Source organism: Nanorana parkeri, unplaced genomic scaffold (assembly GCF_000935625.1).
Source record: "Nanorana parkeri isolate BGI_ZX_2015 unplaced genomic scaffold, ASM93562v1 scaffold206, whole genome shotgun sequence".
NCBI lineage: Eukaryota > Metazoa > Chordata > Amphibia > Anura > Dicroglossidae > Nanorana > Nanorana parkeri.
Window position 1 is genome coordinate 383301 of NW_017306474.1, and position 26274 is coordinate 409574.

Consider the following 26274-nt stretch of genomic DNA (forward strand, 5'->3'; position numbering starts at 1 on the left):
CTTTTTTTTTTTTTTTTTGCCTGTGGTTTGATGCACACTAAATTCTCAGTTGCTTGGTGCACACTTAAAGATTTCTTGGCAACTAAATGTATTTAGTTGCTAAAGAAATTCTTTGTTTACATCTAGACTCTAGATGTAGATTCTGCAGTTGGCAGCAGTATGTAAACAATGGGAGCAATAGCCAGCCTGCTATTGGCTATTTCAAACTGCAATAGCCAATAGCAGGCCGGCCTTTATGTACCTGCCCACTGAGCAGAGGGCTGGACCTGATATGTCTCTCTTTCTCTCTGTCTTTCTGTCTCGGTGTCTCTCTCTTTTCTTTCTTTTATAGACCTAGCTTTCACTAAAGTAAAGCTTTCTTGCATAATGATCAAAGAAAAATTAGCAAGCATTTTCATTGACAAACAGGAAGAATTTGTGAGGGTGTGGGAGCGATGGTTGAGGTACATCAAGATTTGATTATGTAAGTAATAATTTAAAGTTGTTAGTTCACCTTTTCATTTTTCTGCGAAAAGGTTCAGTAAGACCCTTTCCAACCAGTATAACTGTCTAGAAACTTGTAAATTATGCTCTACAGCCCCAGGGGCTATATGGAAACCTAATGATAGCAGTAGGGAATGCTGATTGGTCAGCATGACCTTGCTGACACATGTTGACCTCTTTCTTCTGGGACACTGTCCCGATGAAAGACGGCTCAGAAGAGATTCACATTGGTCAGCATTATCACGTGGTTGCACTAACCAATCCCCCACTCCCCATTGCAATCATTATACTGGCTGGCGAACAAGGGTTATCATTTCATATCAAACACTCAGGGACCTGGAGGGAGGAGGATGTTGGGGAGTTAGTCCACGAAAAGATAAAGATGATGACATTCAACAATGAAGAGGAGAGAGGGTAGTCTCGGTACTTTAACTTTTTTCTTTACATTCTTGCCTTTTACTTTCTTCTTGAGTTTACAATTGGAGTCATTTAGGGCTAGTTTACACCAAGCGCGGAGCAGATCCAGAGCAGAGCAGGTGCAGACCGGATCAAAACTGCCTCCAATGTATTCCTATGGTATTTTTAGCTCCAGTTCACATTGCAGCATGCAGATCCAGAGCAGGTAAAAAAAACTGCAGCAAGCCCTATTTTTACCTGCTCTGGAACGCATCAAAAACGCAACGCAGTGCAACCCAATGCAATTCAATGGAAAAAAATTACTATAAAGAAAAAAAACCTCTATGGTCATCTGTCATGACCTAATCTTCCTTAGTCACTTCCTGTTTTTGGAAAAGGTGAGCTGGAGAGCAAAGGAAACATGGTGGACCAGTTTTGTGACCCAGAGAGATTCATAAGTATGGTTCAACAGTGCCCTGAGCTATATGACAGCAGACACTTTCAATATAAGAACAATAGCAAGAAGGCTGACCAGTGGAGTTTGATAGGGAGAGTTTTCCCAGGATATAAGGATATGTCCTTGACAGATAAGGAGAGCTGTGGTGAGTACTTCAATGTGAATGGCATTGTATACTAGTAGTTCTTCAAATGCAGTATTCCATCCACCCCCCTTCCCCCCACCACTCCTCCTTATCACACTGCCTGTTTGCTCACTGACACCTGCAGCTGCTTTTCATGCAGCTTGTGTGGCTGTCTGTGATATTATATGCCATATGTATTCCCTCAGCAACAGGTATTATATTATATGCCATATGTATTCCCTCAGCAATATGTATTCACTCAGCAGCACAATGGAAATGACCTTATAACATTGTTACCTTCCTGAAAAAAAACGCGTCAAAAACGCATCGTGCGTGTGCATAAACCTGGCCGGATCTGCTCTGCATTTGGTGTGAACAAGCCCTTAGGCAGTTTGTAAAAGGGGTACATAGAATACATGTTCTGTGTTCATCTTCACAATGTTTATATGACCTTATTTGTACCTAGAAGTTATGGAGTTTTATTGGATACAAGACTGTTCAGGGTATTTGTGAAATATGGCCATTAAGTCAGTTCGTTCGTCTTCTTCTTTTTTAACTTCTATGGTTTTGCTTACTTTTAATTATCTTTTTTACAGGGAGAATGATCGTGTGCTTACGGTCAATGGAACATCTTTGGATAATGTGCCCCATTCATTTGCAGTACAGCAGTTAAGAAAATGTGGGAAAACCGCTGTTATTGTGAGTATACAAAATACTTTTGTTTCCTGTTTGATTTGATGGTGTGATGCACACGTTTTTGTTTGTGCTGATGTACAGTTTGTGTCTTGTACACTTTAAAAATTGGATAGAAGCCCCCTGATTCAATAATGTCAGGTATTAATGTTGTCTTAAAGAGTATGCAAAGCCAACCACTTTTTTTTTTTTTTTTTCCTTCTTTTAGACATAGTAGGTTTATTTTTGCTGCATCTCATGGTACAAATGTTCCTGCACTTCCTGTCCTGGAGATGCAGGAAGTAGGAGACCATCTCTTCACAGTAAACAGAATTCCAAACGGCTAAAAACCTGACAGATGCTCAAACCCATCCCTACTCTATGCAACCCTAAAAGATGCTGTTGCATACACTTTAAATGACCAGTACTGGTAACTCAGTGGAAAAGCCATTTAGCCATTACTGGTGCCTCTTTTTTGCCCTTGGGTGAGTAGCTGCCATGATTTTTGGCCTTGAGTGAGTAGCTGTATAGTAAAGAAGGGCAAATCTGAATAACTAGGTAGACATGGATAAAAATCTTCATATTACGTAGAAATGTATCTATGGTATAATGGGAGGGAGGGTAAATACTCTTAATTTGTGGTGATAAACACCAGGCATTCATAAGGGCGCTGTGTTTTTAATTCTTTGAGATCTGTTTTTTTTAAATTTATACTGAGGCATCAAAATGTTCTTTGTGACTACAAGATATGCCCTTCCTTGTAAAATAGTCAGGTACTGTCATAACTTTTCCTCTTGAGTAATGAAATGGTTCATTGCACAGAAGGGTTTTATTGTGTGTGGTTGCATAGGTTAATTCACAAGGACATGTTACAGGATTACAATAACTATTGCAGTTACTGTAGATAAGGAAAGGCAGCCATTTGTGCCATGTAAGAAAACTCCAAACATTGTATGCTGCTTGTAGGAGTCTTAGAAAAAAAGGTTTTTGGTGGCATGTCCTTAATAAACAAATTCCATCCTAATTGTTTAAGAACAAGGAAGTAATTTGACTCAAATGCAGCAGCTGCTTTTAGAGAAAGATGACGGACAGCTTTGAGAATGCTATTTTCTTTATTGGTTTGCTTGGTCTAGTTTTATCATGTTCTCGACCATCTCCTGGCCTTGCTAAATAGGTGGTGAAAAGACCTCGGAAAGTTCAAATTGCAGCATCAAGGCGGACCCCTTCTCCTGAGCCTGACCTTCGAGCTCTCGACGCCCTTGATGATGATGGACATTTTGATCGCAGAAGCGCATATAGCGCTTACAGCGAGGTCTGGCAAAGTGGAAGTGGCCGTCGCAGCAGGGAATCCAGTCCAGACAGAGGATATGGAAGAGATCAGGATAGAGGCCGCGCTTATGATAAGGATCCAGATTATGGCCGGGGAAGGAGTAAAGAACGAGATCTAGATGATGACCATGGTCACAGAGCAGAACGCAGCCGGGGTAGAAGCATTGATCGGGACTTAAGTGAAGAACGCAGGTATAGGAGGGATAGGGGGAAAAGCGTGGACAGAGAAGAATCCTTTGAACGTAGCTACAGTGGGGACTATAGCCCAGAAAGAGGAAGTATACAGAAATCCCAAACAGACCACAGAAATGAAAAAGAGCTTCTTCACCGCAGTCGTGATAGACTTCAGTCCCACAGTCCTTCACCTGAACCACACCGACAAGTAAAAAAGGGTCAAGAAAAGCCCATCAGTGTACTCCTTGCCAAAAAGAAACAGAAAGAAGGTAAATACTTCAATTTCTTCATCAATACATCTGCAAATGCTTTACGTTTCAATAACAATTTATTTGTGCTGAAATATATTGTGATTTAATTTATAGCTGCACCACAAGTCCTAAAATCATCTGATTCGTGAGGCAATATATTGTGATTTAATTTTATAGCTACACTAAAGCCCTAAAATCATCTGATTTTGAACTGCAATATATTGTGGTTTAATTTATAGCTACACTAGTCATAAAGTCATCTGATTTGTGATTTATTTATAGCTACACTAAAGTCATAAAATCTGATTTTTCAGAGCTTAACAAATTTACCTCCTTTTAATTAATAATAATGGTGAATCCGCTCATCTCCAGGAGACCTGCATTAAAGAAGTGCATTGATAGCATTTTTAAAGTGGGAAATGCTGAATCAGTTTCTTGTCAAATGCTATATGGATTGCTTTTACTACAGATATATTGTAGCCATTCTATTACTTTTGATAGGATTGTATGATCACACAGCTGCCAGTTTAAGCGAAATTCATTTTTTTTATTTTTCGAATAACTCTTATGGCAATGTTTTTTACATATTTGGTGTACATTGGCACATGCATGTCAGTGTGCACTATGTTGTGTGTTAATGATTAACTGTAAAACTACTTTGTTCATTTTAATGGGTTGCCAGTGCACCACTACAGACCTAAATATGCAGCTGCACTTTTTTCAGTGCACGCAAAACACCGCTGGTTCACATCTGTGTGTTGTGCTAAAATGCAGTATGGTGTATTGCAAACATATGAACCCAGCCCAAAAAGACAACTATACTTTTACAACACATAAGTTCCAAAGACAACAGAACGATTTGCAACTAACCTCCTTCCATTTACATTTTCTCTTTTTGTGCCTTGAGCGCTTGTCCTTGCAAGCCCAAACTAGTGTAAACATTGCTTCATAATTCTGCAAGTACAATGGAAAAAGAACAGAGGTACCCGCTTTTATATATTTGTTTGATTTAGTGTCTTCACTGCCAGGAGCCATGAATGATGATTTCTGCACTGCATATTGCAGAAGGGTATTTTCACTACAGGATATTAAGTGGAATGCCCTTTTTAATGGGAGAGAGAATTCCAGTCATATATCCACTTAAAACCCTCTCCATTGGGCCTCAAACGTTGGCTTTATTCTCTTGAGATGCTTACAGATCATATCTAGATCTCGGCTGGTGTCTGAAGCTGACACAGCGTTCTATTTCTTCTCTCTCTCAACACAAAAATGTGACCTGAGTTCGGGGGTTTTTAGGCATGTTGGCAGTAGCTTCAGGAGAGGTGACACGGTCTGCCACTTCATATAACACTTCTGTTGAGGGAGACTACTTTGTGGAAACCCTCTTTTAAAAGCCCTAGATATTGACTTTTTTTAATAAATATGCTTGTAATCTAAGTATCTATATTTGTATGTACACCTTTTTTATTTCTTTCAGAATATGGTTTGCGCCTTGGCAGCCAGATATTCATTAAGGAAATGACAGACGCTGGTTTAGCAACCAGAGATGGAAACTTGACTGAAGGAGACATTGTTCTTAAAGTGAGTAATTGCCTTATATTATTAGTTATCTGTGATGACGTTTTGATTTTTTAAATTCCATTTCAGACAGAGGTGATTAGTCTGTATAAGACCATTTACTACATTATAATTATTGTGTAAAGCTGCAACTGAATGAGATAAAATCATTATAGGTAGACATATACTGCACATGAAAAATCACTGGCGCCAAAAAAAAAAACATGACAAATCTCGAACCCAGCTTCAAACACTCAGGGGCAGCGCCTCAGTCAGGGCAAACCGGTTATCTAGGAAAACCGAGTAAAAGGAGCGCCTCCATAGTGTAAAACAGATTTAATAAAAGTAAAATACAGCTGGAAATGTACTTGCAAACAACTGTAAAAAAAACAAGCATTGAAAAAAACGGTCTCAAGTGGATCAAGATGGACAAACGAAAGAACGAAGCGCAGAAATCAAAAGAATAAGTGTTTAAGCCAAGGCCATCTAGACACTGATCTTCCTTCGGTTGACGCGTTTCAGAGGTTAAACCCCTTTCCTCAGAACCTCAATATACTGTACATGCTCTATTTTCAAGCGAGGAATTATTGCTTCGTTCCCTCTAGTATTGTAGTTCTGGAAATTTTGTGAAAGGTACACTACTATAATACTGGAAATTGTACCTTTTTCCGGAGCTTCATAATTTTATTAGGGATGCACCGATTCCGGTTTTTCAGTCTCGAGTACCAATTATTATTTTTTTCGGTACTCGCCGCATGGTACGAATGATTCGGTGTCTGTATAGACGTTGTATCGATTGTACATTAACAGCCATCGCATGACGTATTGTGGCCCGGAAATGGATCAGGAAGCCAGGTGGTGTGTAATGACTCGCTACCTGGCTTCCTGATTAGCCGAGAAACCGGGCAGCGTGTAAAAACACGCCACCTGGCTTCCTGATTTAGCAGGGAAGCTGTCCCCATGCTTCCTCATCACCTGGTGACGAGGAAGCAGGGAGCCGGCTTTCTGTCCAATGGCGCCGTCTTTCCGATTGGCCGGGAAGCTGGCCAATCAGGAAGCAGGACAGCGAGTCATTACAAGTGACAAGGTAGCATGGAGGCAGCTTCCTGGGCCAATCAGGAAGCCAGGCAGCAAGTCCTTACACGTGACGAGGTAGCATGGAGCCGGCTTCCCGGCCAATCAGGAAGCTGTGTAGCGTGTAATGACTTGCTGCCCGGCTTCCTGATCCCGGAAGCTCAAGTATTGGGCTGGGCATCGGAGCATTTGGGCGAGTAAGAGTACTCTGCATCGGCACCGATACTGGTATCTGTGCATTCCTAAATTTAATGAAAACAAATATTTCAGGGTCAGATTATTATGAGTGTGTTACATGGGAAGCTAGAATATATGTGACAGTGTGGAAATCCATTTTCCCTTTTTTAAGGGCTGCTGCTGTTGTGCGGACAGGTATATTGTAGTTTCAAACCTTGCAACGTGAACGGTTAGTAATGGTGGATTCTGCCACCTGCAGAGAGTAGAGGTATTTCACACATGTAGCACCTTCTTTATGCTTAGGTGGCCATGTCCACATCTTGACCTACACAAGAAAACTGAGACAAAGCATTACATTTTGAATCACACCACTGAACAAAGTCCACCCTCCCCAAATTTACCCTGTTCATTTCACCCCTAAGATATCCCTCTCATTAGTCAATTCTATCCAAGATATCACAGGTTACGTTTAAATCTGGCAATATTTGGCCACTCAGCGTTAGATCTTGTAGGTGAAATGATACTTTGGCATTGCTGCTGTCACTGGCGTCATCGGCTGATTTATTTTTTACTGCAGATCAATGGCACTGTGACGGAAAACATGTCCTTAGGTGATGCACGGAAGCTGATTGAGAAGTCTAGAGGGAAACTGCAGCTGGTTGTGCAGAGAGATGTCCTACAAACTCTGATTAACATTCCTTCTGTACATGACAGTGACTCCGACATAGGAGGTGGGTCCTGTTTTTTATTTTTTGGAATCTAATTATTTCAATGAATTATTTGAAAACGATATTAGTTTTCTTAAATGTTTTTGGTTTTTTTTTCCATGCATTTTTTGCCACTGGTGGTATTCGTAATGGTAAACCACAATTAACCCATCAATGATTTTCACTCACCTCATAGTTCTAGCGACCTGTGGCAATGAGACTGTCACAGGTCGGCTCAGTAGATCGGGAAGTGAGCGAACACATACCGGCGCTCGCTCACCTCTCAATCCTGTCACGGCTCTCTTTAGATAGGCAGAGCCAGCTGTCAGTCACGCAGCTGGGCGGATCCCGGCACAATTGTGGCATCTCGTGGTACAGCTACAGCTTGCGCTATACTGAGCCTAGGGTGACGGGAGGACGCTAGTTTGTGTCCTCCCGTTACCCTAAGGAGAACTATGGGGAAAAGACTTAACCCCATAGTTCTCCTTTAAGGATCAGTTGTAGTTTTTTACTTTGGTATGGACTAGCTGAGGATATTATGTCCATGTAGGGTTTTCTTCAAAGGATGGCTGTACAGAAAACTTTCTTAACTTCCAGTAGATATTAGGTGAAAGGGACAATAGGGTGTACTGCATATTCCATCCATGTGTTGTATTTTAAGGATCATATCCAAGACCTCTAAGAGACTTAGTTCTTCCAACAAAGTCGCTCCCTTGTTTGCTGGGACCTGCAAGGTGTCGCTTCCATGCTGCTTGCTCGCATATGATTCCACAGCCTTCCAGGCCGGTGAGAAAGCAAATCCATTAGGGAAAATTATTACCTTATCTGGCATGACTCCAAAGTCTGTTCTAGTTTGTCAAGATGGGGGATATATATATATATATATATCTCTTGGTGTATATATAAAGTACAAAAGCATTTTTTGTTTATTATGTTAACAGATATTTCTGAGATCGAGTCCAATCGTTCCGGCTCCCCCCTGGAGGATGTGGGATTGCACCACTCCGACTCTCATTCCTCTAATGAAAAGCTAAAAGCGACGTAAGTAATGTCATTCTTTCAGCGCCAAGTCATGACAAAGGACTGCCACAAGGTAGAAATGTCTGCTATAATAAAAGTTGCCATAACAGTTCTGTCCTTTTTTTTTTTTTTTTTTTTTTAATGTTTTCTTTCAGCTCTAAAGAGGATCCACCCAACAGACTGGCCAAGATGGGAGCTATGCCCACTCCTTTTAAAGTGATGAACAGATCTGTGAGCCCTGCTCCTGTTAGTGTAAGCCCAGTGGTTCCAGAGACCACACCAGAGCCAGTGTACTCGGAAGACATTCCAGGTCAGCAACACAATCTGTTTATTTGTGTTTCTTCCATTAAGGTTACATTAAAGAGGAACTTTACCCACAAACTTAATGTCTCCTAAAACCATTACTTTTAAGTCAAGGTTTCCTATTTCTGCTCTCAAATGGTTGGTGTCATAGTTGATCACATGTGCAGCACCATGGCAACTGCAATTCAAATAGAGGCTAAATTGGTACCTTTCATGGCTTTAAGGGATAGGAGATTGTAGTTCTGCTTTAATGTTTCTTAGTGACATGCCATCACAATCTTTCTTGGTGAATCAGAATAAACTTCATGAATAACTAAATCAACTTGGATGCTTTAGTAATATGCAGCTTCCATTATATAAACTGCCAACGTCGGCACCAAGACTGAGATTTGTCCGGCAGAAATATCAATAAAATATCATTACTTTGAATTTGCTTCTTTACCTTGACTTGGAAAAATATTTCTTTCCATGATCCTATATTTTGCTTGTATACTCCTTTTCTTTATGCAGCATTTGAAATGATACTATAGCATGGGAAGTTTTAATGGATCCATTTTAATAAGTCATATGAGATTGTATCCAATGTCTGTATTGTTCTTTTGGTAATGCAATTCAGTCTTAATCTGGTTTTCTACTGTAGGCACCGAGACTTTTTTTTTTTTTTTTTTCTGAGCATTTCTCAAATATTCCCTAACTCTGGAGCAATGCTTAGCAGAATGGTATCCCACTACAATAAAGCCGTTAGTGGCAGGACATTTTTCACAAAAGTATTTAAAATATTGCTGACTGCTGATTGAATCCTATAAATAAAAATCCATGTTTTTCTGATTCATACAGTAGAGAAGCCTGTCGTGGTCCGAAAGCAGTTTCTGCAGCCAAGTCCTGAAGATTTGGAGATCTATGGGTGTGTTTTTGAACATTATTAGTAGACTCGTCATCATTTGATGAAAGAAATTGTGTCTTTAAACTTGCCATTCACGTGTACAACTTCACATGGGTGCCAAGCTTGGCCCAGTGGCAGATTCTTCCATCCACACAGTTTAGCGTAGACTGAGGAATGTGTTGCACTTTTTCCATCTGACCATAGAAAATCTATAGGTGTATGGCCAGCTTTACACAGCCCTGTCAGACAATACAGCCAGTTTGGTGACATGACTTTCCTTAGCAGTGCTTATTTAATAGTGCTTAGTCAACCCCCCGCCTTCTGATTTGTCAGTGAAGTTGTAGCAGCAGACTGATAAGCTTATGCTCCTGAGTTGCCCTTATGAGCACAGTCGCATGCAGCAAAGCCTGATTGGCTCCCAGTTCTGCCCCTCCCTCTCTATCTTGCCTAATACCGTAGAAGGAATTTTGCACTAAAAAAAATAGTTTTTAATGAATACATACATCTCTTTAGATGTAAGCTTTAGCCACTAACTCTTTCACAATATCAAGCCCTTTAAATAATTTATAGTCAACCGGCAAACACTAAAGTCAGTTTTCTCTAACCCTAAGGCCTAATACAAGAATGATTCAGTTTCGAAAAGGGGACAGCGTGGGCATGCGACTTGCTGGTGGTAATGATGTTGGTATATTTATCGCTGGCGTTCAGGAAGGAAGTGCTGCTGAGCAGGAAGGCCTGCAAGAGGGTGATCAGCTGCTTAAGGTAACCCTTTACATTTTACATCTGGGTAAGGTAGAGATGTACATTCTGCATAGAGGTCCTTGGGTTCCTTTAGTCTTTTCTCAACTTGATTGTCATAGCTGCTAAATCCCAGCTCTAGCCAAAACTTTTTTGTAAAATTTTGAATAGAGTTGGGAAGGATTACAACCTCTTTCAGGTGTTCATTGCTGTCGATGTCCCTATTGAGCATATTTCTACCTCCAGTCCCATTCTAAATAGCATGGGAAAATAGCCTTTGGGTGTGCTTAGAGAATGGAATTATGGAGAAAATCTCCCACGCAGGGACAGAGATGGCAGTAAAAACCTGATCTAGGTTCTAAGCTTACCCATACTATCCAAAACCAGTGAAGTATTGGGTGGCATTGGACTTCAATTACTGCCCCCATTATAACTGATTAAGAAGATGTAAAAACAATACAAATTATTTTAATATAAACTATTTTGTTAAAGCTGAACTTCAGTAGTGACAGGTTGAATGAAACAAAGAGTTTTAGATAATGCAGCAGCTTCTCCCAAGCCCCTGCCCCCCCACCCCCCATCCACATGGGACAATCATTAGCGGTGATTTGATTTTTACAAGGCAAATATCTAAAATTTGTTTTTTTCCTGAGGTTCATCTTTAAGTGCAGAAAGTTGAGGTTTATTAGTGTAGTTTTCAAAGACTTGTGCTCGATTAGTTCAGTCCCCAGATAACCAAATGTGTTTTTATAATGCCCAAGCACACTTTATAGAGCTTTCAGCAATCCATCTTCGTTGGTGATGCTCAAGACATTAGGGGGAATGTGTTTTGTTATTTGCAGAATCAAATTTTTATTCAAAACTGATTTTAAAATAAAAAAATTATTTTTTAATGTTTAGAATAATGGTATTCAAAGGCTGCTCAGTGACCATGTTAAGGCGTTTTTATTAATGATTTATAAAGCGCTGAACAACTTTTATGTATACATATGATAGGCAAGAAGATTTAAAATGCTCTTGATACTAATAGCTCTAGATTTATGTGCACTTTTTATGAAAGGCAGATGACGGGACAAAAACATCTTATCTTTTCCATGTTGTTATCCTGTATAATTTTTAGGTCAACACACAAGACTTCCGATGTATTGTCAGAGAAGATGCCGTTTTGTATCTGTTGGAAATACCAAAAGGAGAAGAAGTTACCATTTTAACTCAGAGCAAATATGATGGTAATTGATCTTATGTGTGAATGGAGGGAATGTGCGGCCTCTTCCTTTATTCATACTTAATAAATGTTCATCAAGTTTAAAGTGGCATATGAGGTTTAAGTTGTCAGCAAGGCTTTTCTGAAAAGCTCCAACTTTGGGAACATTAGTGTCTGGTGCCCTGTGATATTTTGTATACATGAGACTCCCGGTATCTAGTTCAAGAAATAGAAAAAAAAAACACAGAGGGAGAAATGTAGGCATTCTATTATAAGTAAACCTCATTCTGAAGTGATAGTGATTATATTTTACCTTTTCCTTTCTCTTGTGTACTTTATTGGTTATCGGTAGAAGCGCGGTCTGTACCATCGTTATTTACTCACCATTAGCTGCCAGACTTTGTATATACTGACATTTCTTGGCAATCGTTACTTTTATATTTTGTATTTAAAGGCTGAATCAATGTTGACGCACAGGGTTATTCACAAAAGGGTGAAGAGTTTGGAGAAGGCAGGAGAAGTGAACAATCTGGGCCAAAATAGATGATTTTCATGATTTCAATTCAGCTCACTTTCCAGTTCAGCTATGTTGTCCTAGATTGTTCACTTCTCCTGCCTTCACCCTTTTGTGAATAACCCTGTTAAGAGTTTTTTTTTTTCTTAAATTTACTTTAAATATTTATCAACTTTCATTTTTGAACAAATCGTCTGCTTCTATGGTATGAACACCAAGGAACGGCCCCTATATAACGGCAAACTCCAGGTATATGTCCTTTAAATCCTTCTGCTTCAACCTGACACCTGAGTAGCAAGTGAAAAAGTAAAGCTAGGACAAACCTTTTTAATGTGCCCAGAACCATGGCTTAGGAGGTAAGTTGCACTTCACAGTACCTACCGAAAGGAGAGCATTCTGAAAGTCTTGCCTAATCTGCCAGACGAAGATCATTTACAACTCAAGTTAAATTGAGGAGCAATGCTTTCAGTAAAGCAATTTTCTGAATCTTTGTATTTTCCCAAAGCTGCAGTCTTAACTAGTGAGAGATATACAAGAACCTTTTGTACAAAAACTGTGCCAGTATAATTACATGTCCTTCAAATACCGAACAAGCCGAAGTCCTTTGTTTCTTTGGACCTTGAACAAAAGCACTCTGGCACTACATTGATTCTCAGAGGATTTTCTTTGATATAGCTTTCATCTTTTGTTTCTAGTCTACAAAAACATACTTGCCTGTGGCCGAGGAGATTCGTTCTTCATAAGGACTCATTTTGAGTATGAGAAGGAGGCTCAGCAATTTTTAGCATTCACAAGAGGCGAGATTTTCAGAGTGGTGGATACACTATACGATGGGAAGCTAGGCAGCTGGCTGTCTGTAAGGATTGCCGATGAACTGGAGAAGGGACTTATTCCAAGCAAAAGCAGGTACTTTGATCTGTCCTTTTAATGTTGTATGAGGTGTTGTTCATTTCTATGTACAGTCATTTGGGCTATAAAATGTCGTTGTTTTATACGTTTTTAAGTTTACTTCTTTTTGTATGCTTTCTACTGATTATTTTATTTCAGTAATGTTGCATTACCATATTTTGTTTGATTTTTATAGAGGTAACCCAAAAATGTAACTAAAGCTATATTCTCTAGATGAAAGGGAAATGTTTCTTGTATTGGCTGAGGCAGATAGGTGAATATGGAAGCTCAGGTGTAGAACTTGCAGCCATCTTCCCTGACAGGACAATCTCCTTGTTTCTACATAATTAGAATAATAGTGGCATTCTGTTTAAAAAAAAAAAAAAAGTTTTCGATAAACTCAATATAATACCCAATTTTTGGGTCAAATGTAAAAGAGATTGCACTGAGTAAATGGAAACCAAACATGGCAAGCTTTAAAATTGTGTGTGGCCGTATAATGCCAAAAAACGACGGTACACAAAATTTTCCATAGATGACCCTTTAAAAGGTCATCAGTTGAGAGTTAACCATAAAAAGTGTTCTCAGGTGTGCATGGCAATACCCAACATGTGTGACGCAACAATTTTCATGCTCTGGCAATCCCAATGCATGTTTGCGTTCGTATAAGCATGTACACAGGGGGACTTTGAAAAAATAAAATTGGGTGTTTTTTTTTATTTTATTTAACTTATTTTTTTAAAGTTTTTTTTCTTTTCAGAAAACCCTCGAAGTGTTGGCACATTGGAGGTGAAAGGTTCTCTTTAGGAGACACTAGGGGTCTGTTAGACTCTTTTAATTTTACCTTGCCACTCTAGTGAAGCTGTCTAGTCAAGCACAGATTGTGCTTGATCAGCTTCATCCCTGGCTACTGCAACCAGGGAATGATGGCTCTGAAGTAGGAAGTGACGAAATCCTGGTTGCTTCTGGGTTCATTCCATAGAGGAGGGACCAGGGAACAGACATTTGCTGCTTGCTTTCACCATGCCCATCCTAGGGCCACAGGAGCCCTAGGACAGCCCAGTAGAAATCACTGGAAAGCGAACAGTCGACTGCTTTACGGATGTAAGCAGACTCCCAGTCTGCTTACAGGGCCCTTCTCCTGCCACTGGAAAAGGGTTTAAGAGATATTGTCATTAAGAAACACTAGGTTGCATACATAAAATGTTTACAATTTAAGCACTCACTGATGCTGACCTAGTGTAGAAATTAATGATGCCTTTGTCAGTAACAGCGTCATAGTTTTCTTTAACCTCTGACACATCTGGAGAGCCAAACTGCTCCCTCTCCGCTCCTGGCCCACCAGGGTGTCCAGCTGCCTTCTGTGAAGCCTTCAGTGCTCTGTGAATGACAGCAGGAAACATGCTAATTTTTATTTGCCTGCACATCAAAATGCAGAGGTGTTGTTGCTACTAGAAAGAAAAAGGTATACAGATTGGGAAAATTAGAGCCCTTCTTTACATGTGTAATATAAAAACAAATCACCCAGCTCCTTTCTTAAAGTGTATCTAAAAAGCCAAAGTTTCTTTTTTGTTTTTAATGGAATGAATAAGGCTTAGAACCCACGTCAGATTTTTTTTTTTTTTTTACTGTAAGTAGATTCATCCATTTTATTTGTCCTGCTGACCATTGTCACTAGGACCAATACTAATGGGGAGAGCCAACATTTTACAGTTGTCACCAGAACAGGAGATGATGTGTAAATTTCCATTGGAGACACTGTTCCGGAGACAAGTGGAGGGGAATCTCCCTCACTTTGGGCTTCTTGTGTCTCCATCACAGGAAAAGAAGTGAAATCTCTCCAAAGGGACACTGCAAAGAAAACAAATGGGGACTTGAACCCTCCCCTACTTTCCCCAAAGCCAAAAACAAAGTTTTGGGTATAGATACACTTTAACTCACCATAATAGCCAAAGCCTCCTTCACTATTTACCTCCCTGGGCACATAGCTTCTTCAGGCCTGGCTGTGCCATACTGTGAGTGTTTCTATTCTAGTATAGACGCTAATCATAAAATGTGTATAATGCAACTTAAATGTAATACGTACTGGTAAATTTATATGTGTGTTTGTCTGATGGTGTACTTCTAGCTATGGTTTTATGTTTTAGAGCTGATCAGCTGGCCAGTGTACAGAATGCACAGAGAACTGCAGCTGGAGATAGGGCAGACTTCTGGAAAAATCGAGGCCAAAGATCTGGAGCCAAGAAGAATGTGAAAAAAAGCCGTGAAGACCTGGCATCACTTTCTCTAATCGGTACAAGGTTTCCTTCCTATGAGAAAGTCATGCTGAGGGAAGGTAAGAGAAGCACATTTGTACTTTTACACTTTCTGTACACTTATAGGTTAGACATGATTTCACATGCAATGTCCCTAAACTCTACTAAATAAGCAATTTGTAGTTCATGTGATTCCCATTCTCTTTCTGCTGGTGGTAATGGTGCTCTGGGTTTTGAGAGTGTATCTTTTATATCAGCGGTCTCAAAGTACCGGCCCGCAGCCAGGTGACAAGTCAGGTACGCATACCTGACTTGCAGGAGCAGCTACACGATCTTGAAGGTATGCAGGAGAGGGGGGTTCTGTGTTTTATTTTTATTTTATATGTGAGGGGGAGGGGGTTTTATTTTATATGTGGGGGGGGCTGTATTTTTTTTCATATGTGCAGGGGTAGCTTTTTTTGTGTGTGTGGGGGGGAGGAGTGTATCATTTTATATGTCCAGGGGTAGTTTTTAATTAATTATTTATTTTGTACGCGTACGGGGGGAGTGGTATTATTTTATATGTGCAGCGGTAGGTTTTTTTTGTGTATGGGGGAGTGTATTAGGCTACATTCACACCTGTGTCTTTGGGTGCAGTTAGGAATTCCTGCATCAGGAACTTGCGTTTTCCTGCAGCAGAAATGCCTAATCTGGTGTTTACAAGTGACAGCTGTCACCCATTCAGGTTAATGATCAGATGACAGCAGCTGCATGTAAACTGCATACCGCATCTAAAGATATGTGATATGATTACATTTGGTTAGGAATCAGTCACTCTCCCTAGATGCATCGATTTGTGCAACCCAGGGAGAGTGTTTTCTAACCGCATGTAATCATATCACGTACAATTACATGCGGTATGCAGATGTTTACATGCAGCGGCTATCACCTGATCATTACCTTGAACAGGTGACAGCTGCCACTTGTATACACCAAATTAGGCATTCCTGCTGCAGGAAAACGCAAGTTCCTGACGCAGGAATCCCTAATTGCACCTAAACTTACAGATATGAATGGGGCCGTATTGTGTGTGCATTAGTGTCTGTAGTACCATACCGGATATAGTTACATGTTATTTTGATGTATGAAATTTGGCAAGCCGGCCCCCATGGGAGAAAAAAAGTTGTCGGGTGGCCCCGAGTCAAATGAGGAGTTTGAGACTCCTGTTTTTATATAGTCAAATGAACTTGATGTATTGTACTTGTGCAATACTGAGCAGTCATGGCATCGCTGCTGGCTCAGAGGATCGGCTGAAGCAGGTAGCCAGCTTGGCGATTCGGGTATGATTTTATTTATTTTTTTGACCCTAGACAAAAATGAGGGATCCCCACAGCAAGGGTTAATAACATTTCTGCCCAGGGTTCTTCTTTAAAATCTCAGCCTAAAGGGAAACACTTCCTATTAAAAATATTACTTATGCATCTACCAAAAGCACTTTTTCAGGGATAAAAGATGAAGGGCAAAAATTGTCAAATTTATGATGAAAACAAGTATATTCATATTGCATTTGAAAATGTACTCAATGTTGGAGCTACTCACTAAGCTCTTCATGTTTATGTGCGTCGTTTTCTCTTTACAGCTGGCTTTAAAAGACCCGTTGTGTTGTTTGGCCCAATTGCTGATGTAGCGATGGAAAAAATGGCAAATGATATGCCCGATTTGTTTCAAATAGCAAGTGAGTAAATTTGCTGCTGTCATTCGCACTTTGTCTTACACTTGTCTTATCTGGAAGTAAATAATCTGTCTATCCCTTTTATTTTTCTCTTCCAGAGACCGAGCCAAAGGATGCTGGCTCGGACAAGCCGAGTGGAGTAGTGAGGCTGAATACTGTTCGACAGATCATTGAACAAGTAGGTTTTACAAATCATTTTTGTTTAATGAACTTTTGCAGTGTGGCTTATAGTGACTTGATCGTTTATCTCTGTAAAGTGGGCCTCTCCCTTACATGGACGTATCCCTGATTTAATCAAATAAAGGCTTATTATTGATACAATATGTCTTGCTAGTAATCTATTCCATCTGTAATACACAGGATTATAGACTTCTTCTTCTTTTATCTTTCTGGTAAGACTTTTAAAATGTTCATCTATGATGACTGCATGACACTGCGGTTCTTTATGCAGAAATTTTGTATGAAATTTTATGTAAAAAATAGTCCCTAAGGAAAAATGTAACACCGATAGATGTGCTACACGTACACATGAAACTATACTGAAATCGCTTTGGATCAAAAAGAGACATTAATATTGGGTATGTCTGTCCTACCTTAATGCTTTTGGGCCTGTGTCAATGGGTTTTGGGCTTGATTTGATGGAATCAGATTGACATCCATCTGAAACTGGAAAGAAAGAGATGTTATACTTGTCTCTGATCTTGGCTCTCTCCAACAGTTACAGGGCTTAGAGAGTCCTTTCCATCCAATGAACTTCCACTAATCCCATGACACACTGCACGCAAAGCCGTGCAGAGGGAAGCAAAGCTGTCCAGCTCCAGCACGGAGCTTTGTGTGCAGTGTGTGAGTTGAGTGCAGTCAGATGATTGACTGCACCTTCAGCGAATCGGCTCGTGCGTAACAACCAGCCAGATGTCGCATGCTGACGAGCGGGTTTATACGTGCGTGCCGATTGGCTGAAGATGACATTTTTCATCTCTGCACGCTCAGCTACGCGAGCGCTCGCAAGCTGACGTGCCGAGTAGAAGATTACATGACACACTGCTCGCAAAGACAGCGTGCCAACGCTCCGCACTGCTTTGCGTGCAGTGTCACAGCCTTTATGCAGTGACATGTATGGCAGCAGGATGTTGTCAAGTCCAGCTCAAATTACCCTCATCTGCCAAAATCAGCTCACTCACTGGCATTCTTATGCAGTTGCAACTATTATTGGTTCTTGGTGTGCTCATTTAAGGAACAGAATTCTGATTCCCAGGGTCTGTGTTGCGTTTTGCAGCTGTTTGAATTTAATAAAATTTTGATATCCGCCCTTGGTTGTTTTTTTAAGAACAAGCATGCTCTCATGGACGTTACACCAAAAGCCGTGGACCTGCTTAACTACACACAGTGGTTCCCTATAGTTGTGTTGTTCAACCCAGACAGTAAGCAAGGAGTGAAAACCATGAGACAGAGACTGTGTCCACAATCAAACAAAAGCTCTCGGAAACTTTATGAGCAAGCAAATAAACTTAAGAAGACCTGTAGTTATCTAATTACAGGTAAATACATTTTTTAACATTCTAATGACATTTAAATGCTATGGTTTTTTTTCTCAAAGCATGCATGTTAGTTGACAGTTTATCAATTTGATGACATTTTTATGAATACCCTTGGGAACCACCAGTTGTGAGCCATAAAATGAGTGTCTGTAAAATAAATTTGAGTCATGCGACACTGGTAAAATGAAATATGGTTGTTATGGGTTGCTGCACATTAGGCACAATTTTCTATAACATTTCATAATTGCTGTAATTCCTGTTGTTTTCAGCAATAGGAGCTTAAAATGGCAATGACTAAAATAAACAGACATTATGGCAAATAACGCATGCTGTCGCTATGTTAATTGAGCCTAATGTGTATTTATGTATCACTGCTTTTTTAATGTGCCTGAAAAAGTCTGTTTGCGTTTAACCCTTTCCCTGCCAACAAAATAAGGGTTACGGCGGAACACAACTGTTTGATAGTAAAACATTTACCATCAACAGTTTCTCAATGAATGGGAAGCCTCTGTACTGAGGACTCTCAATTTCCTTTTTTATTTCTATCGGTTTAATATTGATTTGACAAACATTTTCGCAATTATCGCATTATCACCTACAAAATTAGTAGCACCGTCTTTTTATTCTACCAGGTATATGGTTTGGAGAGTCTTTTACAAACGCTGGCAATGCAGTAGTAGACAATCAAAACAATGGGGAAAATTGCAAAAATTAGGTGTAAAGCGTTCCGAAAGGATTGGCAGTGAAAGGGTTAAAATATATGAAGATCAGCTTCAATCCATGCCATTAGAGCATTCTGTAATGTCAGTGCTGCCTGAATGGGTGATCAAACTCATGAAGGAGACAGTAAAGGTGGTGATAAATGGAATTCTTGTCTCATAAACTATAGTTGGCGTTAGGCAGGGACAGAAAAAAACAAAAATGTGCAAACAAGCTGTATGATTTTTAATATCTCGTTTGAGTTAACTTCTATTTCTTTGCTTAGAACTAATGTTTTGTTATTGATTCTTTTACCCTACAGCTACTATTAACTTAAATTCGTCCAATGACAGCTGGTTCGGAAGTCTGAAGGATGTGATTAAAGCTCAGCAGACAGAGGCAGTCTGGGTGTCCGAAGGAAAGGTAACTGTCGTGTTTTAACTATTTGCAAGGTGGTAAGTTAGTCAGCCAGTGCAAACACCAAGTTAGAGCTGGGGACTTAATTTCATGAGCCTTGACTATGTAAACTGCATATCAAGCCAAAAACTTTTTTTTTCTAGTTTTGGATAGCTTGGGGAAGGATTACCCGGTTCTTCTGACAACAGTTTCACCAGAAAGAAAATTAAGACAAACCTACATCAAGACAAAACACAAAGTCCCAAGCACACCTGCCAGCTAGCCTGCAACAAAACAAATTACCCTGTCTAACAGTATGCGTTAAAATCAGAGGTTTTAGTTGCACAAACCTTTGGACAAAATTATGTAGAAGCCACACCGCCCCGTCAAGGCACCTCTGTAAAGTGTGGTCCTAACTCTTTATATGAGTCTTCAAGTGGGAGCATATTAATGCAGTTGATAAATTAAATGCAGCTGTACCAGGTGGTAGCCTACTCCTCCTCAAAAGGTGCAGGGACGCACTGGAGGCCCAGCAACCAAAAATAAACGCTGGGACCCCCAGTCCGCCCCCAAATCCAAGATAGTCAAACTAGAAAAAGATGGTAACCGCATACATTTATAACCAGCCTTTGCAGCAGGGTGCACATGGGAAAGCTTACAACAATACTTTTTTGTGTTTTGTATTGTAAGCCTTCCCAGGTGCATCCTGCTACAAAGGCTGGTTATAAATGTATGCGGTTACCATCTTTTTCTAGTAAACCTACAACAAGGACACAGAGAGAAATCTACTGTGACACACTACATGCAACTACATGAGCTGAGCGTGGCCAGATGAAGGACTGCATCGTCAGCCAATTGGCTCGAGCGTAAAACCAAATGGCCTTCGCATCTTGACGCGTGGGTTTATAGCTCACTGTGTTTTGGGGGGGAGGGGGTGGTGGCTGCGCATTGAAGTCAATGGCACCGCAGCCATGCGCCCCACCCACAGTGCGATGGGATCTGCAAAAAAGTAGTGCATGTAGCATTTTGGCAGATCGCACTGGACCAGAACGCAGGCACTGATGTGCCATGCATTCGGGTGACGGCTATCGCACTGTGGGTGGGGGGCATGGCTGTGGTGCCATTGACTTCAATGCACTGCCACGCCCCCTCCCACTCCAAAACAAAGTGAGCCGGCCAGGTTGTGTTCCAGTGCGTTCCAGAGGCTGAACGCACTCCTTATGGTGTGACTGGGCCCTTAAGGATGTAGGTGGGGTAGTTTGCAGGTGGGGGGGAGATATTGGAGGGGGTTAGGAACATCATCAATTAGAGATGTTTTAAAAAATATTTTTATCTCTATTATTTAAATTATAGTAAAAATTATGTGGGGGGGATGCTCAATGGGAACAGTATTGAGTCCATACAGTCCCCATTGAGCATCCCCCCACATAATTTTGATTATAATTTAAATAATAGAGTATTCTACAGTACAGAAGTGATGGAAAAGAAGGGGAGTGATTTACTGACTGACTGTCATTGTCACAGCATAGTACCTGAAGGCTGCAGCTCTTCCTCTCTGTCCTCTGTGTCAGATCCGATTCTCGTCAGGGATCAGCTCAGGTTGCCTATGCTGGACTCGTCACTCGACCTTGGGACCCGCCTCAGCCACCTCACGGCCACACCTCCCTCGTTACGTCCTCTGGCCAGCGGGAGCTCTCCCGAGTCCCTCTCGGCAGCGTGAGAGAGCTGCGGCACCGCAGGCTCCTCAGATCGGTGACTTCTTACCATCTTGTCTTGAATTGTAATGTAACCCTGTAAAGCGCTGCGCAAACTGTTGGCGCTATAAAAATCCTGTATAATAATAATAGTGACAACTGTAAAATAGCGAAAATTCCCCTCACCTGAGGAGACTCCTGTTTTATCTCTGGCACAGGAAATAAAATACCCCAACAGGACACAGGTGGCAAAGAATAGGCTGATAGGGCATTTAACCCTTCCCTACCTGAACCTTTTATTTTCTACAGCTTACATGCAATTCTTTATCTGTCTTATTGGATATTTTCATTTGTAGATATGTTAAGTATAGTTTTTCTTGCGTTTTATTTGGTTATGGGTGCTATTTTATAGTTAGGATTGGTAACTAATTTTGTCTCTTGAAATGTCTAATTAAAAAATAGAACGATGGAATAGATGAGGATGAAGATCGCATGTCCTACCTGACTGCAATGGGAGCAGACTACTTGAGTTGTGATAGCCGATTAAACAGTGACTTTGAAGACACAGATGGTGAAGGAGGAGCATATACAGACAATGAGCTTGACGAACTTGTTGATGATCCGGTACCGGTCTCTGCCATTAGTAGATCTTCTGAACCTGTCCGCCCTGAAGAGGTAAATTTAAAGCAGTTACATCACTAACAGTGTATCTCTGGGGATAGTAATGTAATAGAAAGCATTTCACGTTGTTATCTCACATATTTCCACTGCACATTATTAACATTTCAGACTGCAATTGCAGCCAATAACCGCCATCAGTGCAGATTCATGTTGTTAACCAAGATGCTTTAAAGCAGATGTGAAGTCTAGATGAGCTAAATATGAAATAGTAAGGCTGGCTTAAAACTGTTGAGAATACTGTGCAGAAGACTCTGTGATGGAAGTTGTTATCCGTCTCTCTATTTATTGCCAATAGTCAGTTTGAGATGTTTCCTTTGTTCATATTTTCTAGATTACAGTAAAACCAGTTCAAGAGCCTAGGAGTCAGCTGAAAGGGGCAATCAGCAAAGAGGTGCTACGAGAGCCCAGTCCACCACCATCATTTAAACCAGATCCTCCCAAGGTATGCACTGTTACTATATCTAACAAAATGTTTATAATTGTATTCCTGCCATTGTGTTGTCCATATTCTCTCTTCAAATATCTGCATGTTGTCCTCGCTGCTTGTACAGGTTTGGAATGACTGACTGAATTTTAGGTATACCCAAATTAGAAGTCAAACTTTATATCAATTGTGGAAAGGAATCCCAGAGCTAAATGTTTTATATTGTAATCTGCAGTAGTTGTCTTAAAGCAAATGTTTTATGTTCTCTGCAGGTTAAACCCCAAAGTAAAGATGAGCTGTATGACTCGCCTCGTAGTTCTGATGCTAAACGGAGTAGTTCCAGTGTAGTCAGGAGTGAAGCCTCAGCAGGATCTGGCAAGGCTGTTCCACCTCCCACTGCTGCTAAACCTGTGTTTGCTACCAAACCCATAATAAAGCCTACTGTCAGTGTTAACCCTCCCGTTGGAAATAACGAGGACCCAGTACATGAAGAGCTAAAGGCCCCCAAGTCTGTGTTAGGGAAAGTGAAAATTTTTGAGAAGATGGACCTCAGTGCAAGACAACAAAGGATACAAGAGTTACATGAAGCACAAAATGCACGGGTAAGAATGAATGACCACAACATTTATTTTTTTCAGTATATCAACTGCTGAGATTGTTTGTTTTTTATCACCACCATCAACCAAGACTATTTATTTTTGAAGGAATATAACAAATCAAAATTAAGTGGGCCACACACACATGCCATTTCTCAACTGTGACTACCTGATGTATCAACAGTCTATTTGGGTTAGGTGTGTGATCACACATGAGTCTGTAATTATGCAATGTCCTGTGCCTCCTGTGACATTGCAGCACACACTTGTTCTGTATGTAGGGAGCCTCTTACTTGTCCCAGTAATGACTGGTGTTATTAAAAGTCTTATCTAAGCAAAGAGCGGTGGACAGAGTCATCTAAAGGCCCCTGTGTGAGGCACATTTTTGGTCCCCCAGTCAACTACCAGCCAAGTGAAGACACATTCACTGTATGTCCAGGTCTACATGACCGTGAATGGGCATCCAGCTCTCATCTGAACCACATCATATATATATGTATGTATGTATGTATGTATATATATATATATATATATATATATATGTACCCTAATGTCCCGAAGGGCTTCTGTGCAGCTACACAGTCTGCACAAACATTATGTATATCCCTGCAAGCACAGCAATAGGATACATAGGTTATTTCCTTTTGAGGCACATTCCCATTAGCAGCCTCATCCCCATTAAATGCCTTTTTGAGTCTGAGAGTAGCTGCACTTACCAGGTTTTAAAAACGATGTCGGAGAGTCCTACAAATTAAATTACATTTGTTCTCATCCAGTATGATTTAACTGCATGGCTAGTACATGAAATATTATATAAATCATTTATTCAGCAAGGAATAAGACTGATCCTCTCTCACCAAGGTACTTGATGGAGGAGCTTTCTTAAATAAGCTGTGTTACCCATAGCAACCAGTAGAACATTTTTCGGTTTCTATTTCATTTTTAATTTAGTTGTTGTTTTTATTGAACTATGATTACCCTGCTGTTCAGTTTTCTGTTTATTCTTCACTTAGAATATTTTAAGGGTCTTTTAATATTTCCAAACCCTTTATATTCCTCTAAACTGTCTCTCTTTTTTTTTTTCTTCCTGTTTTTGATTTTAAAGTTGGAGCTGGCACAGAAACTTCCTGACATTTATGCGGTACCTATAAAACCACAGAAAAATGACCAGAATCGATCCCAGGTAGCAGGGTATGATAATAATTTTTATATTTTTCAGATTTTGTTTTAAATAAGGCAGTCTTCTTTTTTTTTTTCTTCTTTTTTTTTACCTCCTATATATTCTGCAGCGCTTTACAGAATCGATGTTCACCTTTTCATGTCAGTCCTGCTTGAGAGATGCAAGCACTTTAATGCACACGCACACCAGTTTTGTCAGAAGCTTCTTACTGTTACAGCATGTTTTTAGGTTGTGTAAAGAAACTGGAGTGCCTGGAGAAAACCTGCACAAACATGGGAAGAACATACAAAGACTTGCTTCACTTTAAAGTGAGCCTGTAAGGCCGGAAATATGGGAGATGCCATTGCTGGCTTGGTTTTAAAAGAACCGGTTTTGGGATCTTAGTTCAGTCTTTTCAGAGTTTACTGCATATAAATACCTGCTTACTTGTTCCAGCCGTTGGCCTTCTTCCTTATGTACCATTCACTCTTGTCTTTTATGAAAGTGTGTGTGTTAGACATGACCTTCTCTTTCCTAATTTGTTCTTGGTGCAGTTAAATGAGTCAATGGATGCAATTTATGACTCACAGAAGGACTTTTCCAGCAAGCCACCAACACAAGGGGACAAAGGGGCTTGCTTCTGCTTAACCCTTTAATCACCAGAGGTCATTAAGGCCTAGATGCCCAGACAAAATGTAGTACTTTTCAAATGGGGTTGAAAAACCCACTTGAAGCAGCTTGATTGCACGCAGGAGGAGGTCAACTGCAGGTGAAATGCACCTGCCAATGAATTCTGAATGATCTCCGAAGTGTCTCAATCTGATTCAATTGACACACGCCCAAAAGACATTGATACAGGCTTTTTCATTTTGTTTTTTTAAGGACATATTGGGGTTTTATTTGGTACACTCTTTAAATAAATACCCTGCTGATGTTTTTATTATAAGCTGACAAAGGAACAAACAACATGGTTATTTTATACATGACAGTTTACAATTAAACTTTTTGCATTGTGACAGCTGCTGCCTGTGCAAGGCATAGTGACCGCTGAGGCCAACAGCTGCCATTGCACCATACTGTTTGGTTTCCGAATCATTAGTATGATAGACGGTGACAGCACAGTCTTGGAACTGGTTTACTGAGTGTGGGTGTCTAGGTGTAAGTTTTAAAATTATATGATTCTAATTTTGTTGTTTTTCAATTTTTAAGTTCCAGGCACCCAGAACCTCAAAAACCACCAGGCTGGTCCTATTTGGACAATAGGGGAAGCGATGACGAAGAAGAGGACTATCGCCAACAGTTGGCTGACCAATCAAAACGTGGATTTTATTCTCAACCCACTAAATACAGGGACACTGAGCTCTGAATTGCTGCACAAAAGACAGAATCATAGTACAGATGTACGGTTTATCAGTGTACAGTTCTTTTTTTTTTAAATATAAAGGAAAATAGACAACTCAAATCTACTGTTCCTGCCTCCTGTCCATGTGTTAACTCATTTTGCACTGTTTGACCCATGCAACTGTATTGTTCTTAATACATAGCAGGCACTGCTATACCAAACTGGAAAACTGCAACTAACTATAGTAGGTACATTGGGTATTATGTAAATAAGAAGGGGAGGTTTGCTACTGAAAAGTTTTGTCTTGCGTTTGTGGTAACTTGTGTTGTGTTTTTTACTAATGACACACATCTTCATTACAGGGAGGGCTGTCTTTTGGCATAGTTTCCATGTCAACAGTATCCTACCATTAGAGCAAGGGTGTGCAGCCTATGGGCTGTGACCCCAAGGGGCATTACAGAATCAGCTTTTTAAATAGTCTTATATGCCCTTCGTTTTATTTGTTTTTTATTGGCCCAAGATTTTTGGGGTCCCATATAATGCACTTTAGCAGTTGGGGCCCATGAAAAAAACACACTTTGCCTGATTTTATCAGTGTGTCTAAAACAGGAACTGTGTGTCTTGTCTTAGCAACCTCTGGAAAATGGCAGCTGGAAAGTTACAAACAAGGTTGCAATAGGGCTCAGACTTTAATACATGACTTAAATGGTCAGTCCACCCAAAATTGTTGTCTTTGTTACTGCTAAATTAACAAATGTCTTGGTTTTGTTCTTGGGTCTAAGATGATGGTAATTCTGCTCCGCTTGCTAGCTTGTATGAATGAGTCTT

The 26274-nt window shown here is 40.3% G+C and overlaps 1 protein-coding gene across 3 annotated transcripts in view; it reads left to right on the plus strand.

Moving 5' to 3' along the window:
• The window catches only part of LOC108786370 (tight junction protein ZO-2-like), an 80843-nt gene extending 54951 nt beyond the window's left edge, over positions 1 to 25892 (plus strand). For 2 of the 3 annotated variants that reach the window (XM_018555649.1, XM_018555647.1), the window contains 20 exons: positions 2057 to 2159; positions 3307 to 3904; positions 5364 to 5467; positions 7272 to 7425; positions 8343 to 8442; positions 8577 to 8731; positions 9562 to 9628; positions 10219 to 10369; positions 11466 to 11574; positions 12759 to 12969; positions 15099 to 15286; positions 16825 to 16920; positions 17016 to 17095; positions 18245 to 18455; positions 19477 to 19577; positions 21707 to 21919; positions 22257 to 22367; positions 22622 to 22951; positions 24051 to 24132; positions 25310 to 25892. In XM_018555649.1, coding sequence (XP_018411151.1) covers positions 2057 to 2159; positions 3307 to 3904; positions 5364 to 5467; positions 7272 to 7425; positions 8343 to 8442; positions 8577 to 8731; positions 9562 to 9628; positions 10219 to 10369; positions 11466 to 11574; positions 12759 to 12969; positions 15099 to 15286; positions 16825 to 16920; positions 17016 to 17095; positions 18245 to 18455; positions 19477 to 19577; positions 21707 to 21919; positions 22257 to 22367; positions 22622 to 22951; positions 24051 to 24132; positions 25310 to 25470 — 3325 coding nt within the window. In that variant the 3' untranslated portion in view covers positions 25471 to 25892. Of the gene's footprint in view, positions 1 to 2056; positions 2160 to 3306; positions 3905 to 5363; positions 5468 to 7271; positions 7426 to 8342; positions 8443 to 8576; positions 8732 to 9561; positions 9629 to 10218; positions 10370 to 11465; positions 11575 to 12758; positions 12970 to 15098; positions 15287 to 16824; positions 16921 to 17015; positions 17096 to 18244; positions 18456 to 19476; positions 19578 to 21706; positions 21920 to 22256; positions 22368 to 22621; positions 22952 to 24050; positions 24137 to 25309 lie in introns of all 3 variants that reach the window. The other variant, XM_018555648.1, reaches the window with a different exon arrangement.
• Positions 25893 to 26274: the final 382 nt, after the last annotated feature.